At 30.9% G+C, this 10453-nt stretch overlaps 1 protein-coding gene across 4 annotated transcripts; it reads left to right on the plus strand.

Moving 5' to 3' along the window:
- The first annotated feature begins 1096 nt into the window (after nt 1-1096).
- On the plus strand, nt 1097-7473 carry LOC111882328 (cyclin-dependent kinase F-4). Of its 4 annotated transcripts, none has more exons than XM_023878690.3 (18): nt 1097-1298; nt 2199-2429; nt 2518-2569; nt 2675-3190; nt 3280-3358; nt 3786-3854; nt 3943-4032; nt 4127-4265; nt 5441-5543; nt 5633-5685; nt 5784-5850; nt 5941-6049; nt 6122-6190; nt 6282-6350; nt 6444-6507; nt 6620-6733; nt 6813-6947; nt 7016-7473. In XM_023878690.3, exons 4-18 carry the CDS (start codon nt 3183-3185, stop codon nt 7201-7203), a joined length of 1356 nt encoding a protein of 451 aa, XP_023734458.2. In that variant the 5' UTR covers nt 1097-1298; nt 2199-2429; nt 2518-2569; nt 2675-3182; the 3' UTR covers nt 7204-7473. The 4 variants fall into 4 exon arrangements, with proteins under 4 accessions (XP_023734458.2, XP_023734460.2, XP_023734461.2 ...); XM_023878692.3 differs by having other exon boundaries at nt 1102-1298; nt 6125-6190; XM_023878693.3 differs by having other exon boundaries at nt 1106-1298; nt 6822-6947.
- The last annotated feature ends 2980 nt before the right edge of the window (nt 7474-10453 follow it).

The following is a 10453-nucleotide window of genomic DNA, read 5'->3' on the forward strand; positions in this document are numbered from 1 at the left end:
GAGATACGGGAGCAGCATTCGGAGCTGTTCGCAACATGAGACTTCGAGGGCGAAGTCTGGTTCTAGTGGGGACACATACCCTTGTTCCAAGCGGAGCTTCGATTCTGATTTGAACACGAGCTTGAAAAATGATACCACTTGGGTTTAATTTAGGGTTTATTTTAAAAGATGAAATCTAGTGAGGAAAAAAGTGTGGAGTCTTGGCATGTTGTTAAATCAAAGGGGAAGAACAATCAACCTAAAAAAGCAATGGAAATGGAGGAGAGGACTACCGCCAGGTGTTGGAACAGGTGAAAGTTCATCGGGAGCTGTAAATATTCAACATCTAAAATCGATAATTCAATCAGTGGCATCAGGAGGGTATCTTGATTTCAAAAGGGTTTGTTCTTCAAATATATAAACACACTCATCAAGAGGGCATCTCGATTTCTGATTTCATGTGTATGGAGATACAGGTGGGTGACGGTGGTGGTAGATGGTGTGATTTTTGGATCTTGTGATGATTGGGGTTCTTTCGATTTGGGTTCCTTCATGTTGGAAAGAAGTATTTGGACATATTGTAGTGTTATAATTTAAAACAAAACAAGAAAATAGAATCGCAATGTTGAATCATTAAGAAAAATATGTAGTTAATCTTCATAATTTGGTGTTCATGAGTGGGTGATGGTGTAGGAAGAATGCGTCCAGGAGAGAGAGAGAGGTCCTCTATTAGTTTTTTAATTGTTAAAATAAATAAATAAATATTAAATTTTTAAAAAAATGAAAGAAAAATGACAAATAAATACCCCAAGGGTATTATAATCATTTCAATTTTCAGAGGGACTATTTTCACATACAAACCACCTCAAAAGGACCATAAATCCAAAAAACTCGAAATTTGGACTAAAACCTCAAAATTTCGCATACCACAGGGACCACTTTTGCAATTTTGTCTTAAAACCCTAAATAAATGTAGATAACTTTTGGAGTTTGGGAATGGGATATGATAGCCTTGTAGGCGCCAAACATGATGGATTGGTTGAATTAATTGGGTGGTCGTGTCCCCATCGCGTCATCCTCACACCACATATACGTAAACCCACGTGTATCTCTATATAAACGATGCCCATCTCTGACGACTATAATTAGGTTTTCTTTGTCACCAACAATCACACACACATCAATAACATTGCTAATTTACACAATAGGTTAATCGGTGGGTGGGGGGTCTCTTCTCATCTTTCTCCAATATCACAAGCTCTGGAGTTAGGCCTTTGCCCTCCTGTGGCTACCCGAAGGTTATGCCGTTTACCCTACAGGTATCTTCCACCGTTTCCCCCTTTTTTGGTTTCATTTTCGATCGTTTCGCTTTGTTTTTAATTTGTGGAAACCAGATCTGGATTGTTTTTGGTTGCTTTTCAATCGGGTTGGTTAGATCTGGTTTTAGGGTTTCGTTTGTTTAATATATTGGCTTTTTTATGGATCTTTTAATGGGGTTTTCCGCATATATACATCATATTTAGCGAATTTGTTTTTCTGAGTTTGATATCCGGAAATTAGGTATTTTGGTTTACAGTTGGATTCGTTAGGAACAATGGAAATAAAAAATCTATCTACAAACAGATCTCTAAGATGGTCTTATCGTCGAACAATTATTCATGTTTGTATATGATTAAGGGTCTATTAGGTTTATATTCATCAGATGTTTCTCCCTAGTTCCATTAGGTGTAATTCACTAGAATATTCGCGATTGGGAAGTTGCTTGTGATTCGGGGAGCCTGATCCTCATCTCGGATTTCTTGCAAGTGTTTGTGTTTTATCTCTTTTCTTTCTCATCTTTCTTTAATCGTTGCACCCACTTGATCATCTTCTATATTCTTAAAATATACTTTACGTTGCTACCTTTATTCTCTACCTTTACAATAATACATCATATATATTATACACACATAAGCATATAATATGATTCAATAATGCAACTTTTGGTATCTATTCAAATTACAAGTTGCTTTCCACAACCAGATTACCAATAATGGGAAATCATGATTCTCTATTTTAGGTTAGAATCTTTAGGATGATTATTCAGGTTTCTATTAAAATGATAATCCTGTGATTACTTTATAGTCTCCATCCTCATGATGAAACTGATAAATCTCATCTGCTGCATGATATGATTGATATCTCACTTACATTAAACTAATATCATTCTTTCTTTTCAGTTTGAAAAGGTTTTAATTTCCTCTGAGACATGGAGCAAACATGCCCTTGGTCAGATTGTTTCAAGAATCAGGCTTTCTCATTCCAAAAAGTGCTCGATTGGCGTTCTCTCATCCCTAGATGTTTTCTTCTTGTTTCCTTTGTTAACTGCACCTAGTGAGCATCCTCCTGTCTACAGGCGTAATGCAAGTTTGTTATGAGATAGGTGTTGGATCTTTAGTCAACATTGACAAGTAAGCTGGTCAACATATTTACAAATTGCAATTTATAAAAAAGTTTTCATCTTGTTTGTACTAATGTCCTTTTTCTGAACAAAACCAGTGCACTTCCAATACAGTAATCACTTTTAAATCTTCCAAGATCATCTACTGAGGTAAAGCTTCAATTAGAGCATCTACAATGTATGCTTATTAAATTACCATTTTACCCCTGTGTGGTAGTTTCTAACACTTGTTCATTCCATCCACTCTCAATGCAGGGCTGAACTTTGTATGTACATGATGAATTTTGCATTCACTGTTAATTACTAGATGAGATACTCTTTAGCAACACTCCTCTTTTCTAATGGGTACCAACTAGATTTACAAAAACATTGGCTGAAGATTTTGCAACAGAATCCATAGGGGTAAAAAAGTCATCGTCAAGATTTCTTTTTTGGGTACGAATATAAGCTTAAGCATATCAAGATGCCCTTCACTTCTCACTTCTTATTGCTTTCTATGCCTTTAGAAAATCTGGGCATCATCGATCCGGTGTCCATAAATAAAACTTTCCATCAGAAGCTTTTCACTCTTCTTTTGCTCATGCATCAAGAAAGTTGATGCTGGAAAGTTTATTATTATATTATTATCTAGTTTCTTCTTCTTCTTGTTCTTCTTCTATAGTTGTCTAGAGATTAAGTCCATTGTTCCTTCTTCTTGTTCTTCTTCTATGTTTGTGTCTGTTCTTCGTAAATAAAGGTGCTTCTAGCAGTTGCATACCCAAAAATGGAAAGGTGAGTTCATTTCTTGATTTCTTGATTGTGATTTTAGGGTTTAAATGATGTGAAATTGTAACTAATATGTTGGATTTGTTTCTGTTTAGGTACAAGGTAATCAAGGAAGTTGGTAATGGATCTTTTGGGGTTGTTTGGAGGGCGTTGAATAAACAAAATGGTGAAGTGGTGAGTCCTTTGTATAAATTTTTGTTAATTATAATGAAAGTAAGACAAAATTACATAAATGGTCCCTGTGGTTTACCAAAAGTCACAAACTCAGTCCTTACTACTTTTTTTTGACGAACATGTCCAAAACTTGCATGAATGGTCCTTCTTTTGCTAACACCATTACTGTTCATCCGTTAGTGTGAGGGCAATTTGGTCTTTTCAAGTGGCAGAGACCGAGTGTGTAACCATGGATAAACCATAGGGACTATTTATGTACTTTTGTCTATATTAATGTTTATGAGTTTGTGGCTTTTCCACCCCTTTACTTTTTAAAATATCCCTTTGAACCCTTCACTTTGAACTTTTTACCTTTTTACTTCTAAAATTACTTCTAAAATTTATAAGTAATGATGTTATTATTAAAGTTTACTTATTATCTACACAGGTTGCGATTAAAAAAATGAAGAGGAAGTATTATTCATGGGAAGAATGCATAAATCTGAGAGAAGTAAAGGTAACAATTAACAGATCATGTAATTAACGAAAAAAAAATAACAAATCTTGTATTGCATTTTAATATAAACTTAATTTTTTTTTTGTAGTCACTTCGTAAAATGAATCATCCAAATATTGTGAAGCTGAAGGAAGTGATCAGAGAAAATGACATCTTATACTTTGTGTTTGAGTACATGGTATGAAGAACAGAAGAAGATTTCTTGTTATATCTTTTGTTGACTTTTCAACTCTTATATAATAATATAATTTTATTTATTTATCTCTTTGTAGGAATGCAGTCTTTATCAACTTATGAAAGATAGACTGAAGCTTTTTTCAGAAACTGATATTAGAAATTGGTGCTTCCAAGTTTTTCAAGGTCTTGCTTATATGCATCAACGTGGTTTCTTCCATCGTGATCTTAAGCCTGGTGAGATTTTTTCATTCTTTTTTTTGGGAAAATGACATAAAAGCCCTTAAGTTTTCACAAAAATGTTGGTTTTACCCTTGGACGTGTTTTAGGTCCAGTAAGTCCGAAGTTTTGTTTAATTTGTTCATTTTTATCCTTGTAGCCGGTTTCCAGGTAACCTACCGGTTACCTAATGCCAGTAAAGCCCTTGAATTGTCAAAATGTTCAGATTTACCCTTAAGTTTTTCAAAAATGTTCGGATTTACCCTTACTGTGATTTTTATTTTGATTATTATTATTATTATTATTACGTATTTTTAATACATTTTAATATATAAAAATATTTTATACATACATTTTTAAATGTATACAAATATTTTTATTAATATAAATATATTTTTAATAATATATATACTTGTATTTGGTATTTATATACATTTGAATTACCATGTATTCCATTAAAAACGTATTTATATATTAAAAAAGTATTTATTTATACAAATATTTTTATTAATATAAATATATTTTTAATAATATATATACTTGTATTTGGTATTTATATACATTTGAATTACCATGTTTTCCATTAAAAATGTATTTATATATTAAAAAAGTATTTATTTATACAAATATTTTTATTAATATAAATATATTTTTAATAATATATAAACTTGTATTTTGGTATTTATATACATTTGAATTACCATGTATTCCATTAAAAATGTATTTATATATTAAAAAAGTATTTATTTGTATATAGTAGGTATAAATATATATTTATTTCATATAAAAATATATTTATATTAGTAAAAATATTTACATACATTTAAAAATGTATGTATAAAATATTTTTATACATTTAAAAATGTATTAAAAATAATAATAATAATAATAATAATAATAATAATAATAAATGTAAGGGTAAATCCGAACATTTTTGAAAATTCAAGGGCTTTACTGGGATTAGGTAACCGGTAGGTTACCTGGAAACCGGCTATAAGGGTAAAAATGAACAAATTAAACAAAACTTCGGGCTTTACTGGACCTAAAACACGTTCAAGGGTAAAACCGACATTTTTGTGAAAACTTAAGTGCTTTTATGTCATTTTCCTTTTTTTTTTTTTTTTTTTTTTTAAAGTTTAGCTAAAATTACAATAGTGCCCCTGAATTGAAAGTTAATTTTTTTTATGTTGTAGAAAACTTTCTTGTTTCTAAGGATGTAATAAAGATAGCTGATTTTGGTCTTGCTCGTGAGATTGTCTCCCAACCACCATACACCGAGTATGTTTCAACCCGCTGGTGAGTCGAGAGGGTATTTTGGTCTTTTTGCATCAAACATGGAATTTGGTTTTTAGTTTTCACATTTTGCTGAAATGTGGATGTTACAGGTATCGTGCCCCTGAGGTTCTTCTTCAGTCACCAACATATGGTTCTGCAGTTGGTGAGTAAAAACTTTATATAAAATACGAAAGTTTAAATTTTATAAAAGTTTTCATAAAACTTATATAAAAAATACATTCTTGGAAATCATAATAATAGATATGTGGGCGATGGGAGCAATCATGGCTGAACTATTTACTCTCAGACCACTTTTCCCAGGTTCAAGGTCTGTGGTGTCCACTTCTCTCATATTAAATAAAATTATTTTTTTTGCATAATGAGTTTATGAAATTTATAAAAAATGTAAAATTTTCAGTGAAGCAGATGAGATTTATAAAATTTGCAAAGTGATAGGAAGCCCAACAGAAAGCTCATGGGCTGAAGGGCTTGAGCTTGCAACTACTGTCAATTATCAATTTCCAGAGGTTAGTTACTTTTTTTTTTAATACTTTTTATATTTTTTTTAATAAAAAAGTTAACTTTTTTATTTTTGTTAGCAGCTTGCAGGCGTAAATCTCTCTGCACTCGTACCATCTGCAAGCAAAGATGGAGTCAATCTGATTTCAGTAAGATTTGTTCCCATATTTTTTTTAAATTTTAAATTTTTAAAAAAATGTGAATTAAAATTTATTTTTCCCTTATTGTTATGCTATTCAGTCACTATGTTCTTGGGATCCATGTAAGAGGCCAACAGCCATGGAAGCTCTTCAGCATCCTTTCTTTCAGGTAAAAACTCCCATTTTTTTAAAAAAAAAAATATCAAGAAAAATTATATTATTATTATTATGGGCAAAATTGTAATTTCTTAAAAATCTGCAGAATTGTTACTATGTTCCTCCTTCTCTTCGCCCTAAATCCACCATTGCTAAAACACCTCCATCTGGTTTGTTCTCCCCTCGCAACTCACAATTCTTGAAGTTTAATGAGATTTTATTACTTTTGAGTAAATAAAAGAAGGGCAAATTTGTAATTAGTCAAGTATTTTTTTTTTGCAGCTGGCTTAACTACAAAAAGAGCTGTGGAACAGAAATGTGCCAAGAAATATCCTCTACCCAATTCAAAGCCAAATATCACTCCATCCGCCAAAATGCATTCATCTCTAAATTCAGGTAATAATAATAATATATTATTTAATTAATCTAATTTGTTTTTGTACATATTTTTTTTATGTTGTGATTAATTTAAAAGAAAAAACAGGTGTGCAACGAAGACTGGAATTGAATCGACAAGATGGAGTAAATGAAAAGACAAATAAGATCTCATCTTCCACCAAGCAACAACCAAAATATCAGCCACCCATTAAAAACAATATTAATAATCCAAGTAAGAAACCTATTTATTTACTTACATCTTTTTGCTATATAAGATTAATTAATTGATAATAATTTCAGGAGTAGGGGGGGTATATATGGGAAAAGGAAGAGTTGGTGAAACAGGTGAAAAATTTGGAAATATGACGATTGGAAGTGGAAGAGGGAAACCTTCACCACCAGCAATGAAGGCTGGAATGGCAAATGGTAGTAGATCCGATTTGTTTTCTGGAAGGTCACAGGGGTATAGTAGCAAGGTGGCAGGATAGCCATATTGACATATTTACCCCTTTGGTCTTGTAATGTGTTTGGGGTTCAAAGGTCATCTCTGGAAATAAGTGGTTTGGTTTTTATGTTTTAGAACTGTCGTGTCGTGTGTCTTGTTGGTTCTGTATTTTCTATATGAAATTATGTTTGAATATGGTTTCAAAACAAGAGAATTTAAAGGTTTAGAAAATATTATTATATGAAGGGAATAATAATAATTAATCTTCACTCTTTACCAAATAAGTGAAGAAAGAGATTTATATGTTTGTCTACATTTCCTCCTATACAATGTTCTAATAATTTTCATGGTCTCTCTTACTATTTTGCCACTATATTTGGTCAACCATCCTTTGCTCCTCACAACAGACCTGTGTTTGCTGTGTATACATGTCAGACATGAATTTGACAAACACGAACACTATATGAATTATAAAATGTGTCTTTGGCATCAAACATAGACATGAATTTGACAGAAACGAACACAATGAATTGTAAAATGTGTCTATGGCATCAAACATGTAATTAATTAATCCAATATGATATATGACATGACATAAATAAACCTGTATTTTAAACATAAACTTACATGAATTTAATGTCTATATTTTTTTACTTACAAATTTAATTTGTGTCTATATGTGTTTAAATTGATAAATTTGTGTTTTGACACACATACAAATTTAATTTATGTCTATATGTGTTTAAATTGATAAATTTGTGTTTTGACACACGTAAAACACGAACCATGAATTTAAAATTTGTGTTGATAGACACGAATTTTTAAATCCCATACATAAAACTTGTGTTTGTCATATCAATTGTGATGTGTATCAAATTATTGGGTCTATCTCATTATAAAACTTGTGCATCAACTACTTACATAGTTGTGGGTTGACTTGCTTGACATCTCCAATCTATACCAATCTCTTTTCTAGTATTTTTTTTTTTAATGATCGACATAACCTCTAATATATTATTAAATATCATTTTTGATATCATATCCAGCGATGTTCTATGCAGGTCTAATGTAACATAATCTTAATACCACCTTCCACCTTCCTCTTAGGCTTCACGGAGAAGGGCTGGGTGCAAACGAGTCAAACTACTCATGAGTTACTCGTTCAAAACTTGACTCGAGATCGATTTTAAACAAGCTGAGCTCGAGCTTAATATTAGACTTGTTTATTAAATGAGCTCAAATTGATGGGGTTGGTAGTAACCATTTTCAACCCACACATCTTTTCTCTCAACTTGTACTACATGCATTAGTACCTGTATATTAGGATTTAAGTTATTGTTTTACGATTTCAGCTATCGATTTAGTAAATGTTTTAATAGTAAAAAAAAAAAATACTTTGTAGGTGGGTGGTTTAAAAAAGATAGATTCCTTATATTACTGTTTGATGGTTGGTAAAGATGGAAGTGAAAGGATATAAAAATGTTCATGTGGCGCATAAGTGGCAAGAGGGATGGAAAAGATGCACTCCTCCCACCACTAAACGACTACGACTGCTATTAGTTAGTTTAGACTAATCTTTTGTATTTATAATTGATTGTGGTAAGTCTGTTTGAACTAATCATTAGGCTTTAGTCGGTTTTAGCATTTGGTTAGCTTGTAGTATGTTTGACTTAAATATATATATTTTTTGAATTTAATAAAATAAAATAGACTTGCATGGATATCCAATGCTTCATGGATTCACTTGATATTATCCATATTGGGTCAATCGTTCGGTTGGAAACTAATACACTGAAGTGCAACTTCTTTAAACGTATGTAAAGAACAGCTATCAATGTTAGTTCATATATATATATATATATATATATATATATATATATATATATATATATATATATATATATATATATATATATATATATATATATATATATATATATATATATATATATATATATATATAAAATGTGCATATATGTGAATTTGAATATTCACAAATGTACGTATATACAGAGTGTACATTTATAGTTTTCATCATATATTTTTTACCTACAACTAGATTAACGTTATTTGTTAAGTTATTTTTGGACAAATCAATGTTTCTTAATACACTTGAATTGTTGATTTTTGTTATTCATATTTAACTGAGAAGCAAACAAAATAATCTAAAAACCGATTTACGTAAACCTTATTTGGTGTGGTATTGTGTTTATTTATACATTAGTTTTTTATTTATAAAGTTCTATATAATCTCAATTAGTCTTAAATATAAATACACAGTGTACCTAGTCTTGAAATAAGAATGGTTTAGATCAAATAATTCAAATGTTAATTAATAATAGAAAAGTAAAAGGTGGTTTTGTGTAAACAAAATTAAACTAACTTTAACGCTTAATTAAACAACGAAACTAAAGAACTAATTGGAAACAATAAATAAGAAGTACTTCCACTAGAATACGAATCCACCATGTTTTTATGTTTTATTTATTAGAAGTATAATGAATTAATGAATTGATTACCGAATTGTATATGACTTGTTATCTTGATCGGATTTCCTTGTACTAATAATTAATGAACAATTAACACAATGATCATGCAATTAGTAAACACATAATTACTTAACTATATTCGACCTATGAACGATATGATCTAGTGATTTCGTGTCAATGATCATGACAATCAATCTAAGCATAGCATGAATACCTAATGCTCTCTAACACAATCAAAGTCACCGATTAATATTATCTAACCCTAGGCTTATGATTAAAGTCCTAGTCATACAAACCTAATCATCATAGATTCATATGATTCAAGTACATCAAGATAAAATAATCATCTAATCGTAATAATACTTAGTAATAAACAATAAAATCATAACTTTAACATGCTAGGTAAAGCAATCAATCTAACACAAGTAATAACCAAATTCAATTAATCCTATTAAAGAAATCAAAGCATATCAACAAGGGTTCATCAATATCTAGTGAAAGATAAGTTTTATACCATATTCAGTAAACTAAAGCAGAAAAACATCACCAGAAGAATGCAAGACGTGATCATCAAGCAAAGCCGAAGTGCAATATTGATATAATGGCGCTTGAATCTTCAAATCCTTGCTCCAATTGAATCTCTAACTTTAAAATCGACCCTTGGAGGGTTCTTCCTCACGAATAATCACAACTATAAGGTCTCCACCTCCTGGACATGACCTAATGTACGAAATATATACTTGCCAAATTCTGGCCACCACAACGTGGTTAAGAGGCACCACGTCGCGGTCTTCATGGATATCC

The sequence above is a fragment of the Lactuca sativa genome, chromosome 5 (assembly GCF_002870075.4).
Source record: "Lactuca sativa cultivar Salinas chromosome 5, Lsat_Salinas_v11, whole genome shotgun sequence".
Classification (NCBI taxonomy): Eukaryota; Viridiplantae; Streptophyta; class Magnoliopsida; order Asterales; family Asteraceae; genus Lactuca; species Lactuca sativa.

Bases quoted from the DNA above. Each gene is read 5' to 3' on its own strand.
- LOC111882328 (XM_023878690.3), top strand. The intron at 4,266-5,440 runs GTGAGATTTTTT...TTTATGTTGTAG, and splicing joins CCATCGTGATCTTAAGCCTG to AAAACTTTCTTGTTTCTAAG. The intron at 5,544-5,632 runs GTGAGTCGAGAG...TGGATGTTACAG, and splicing joins GAGTATGTTTCAACCCGCTG to GTATCGTGCCCCTGAGGTTC.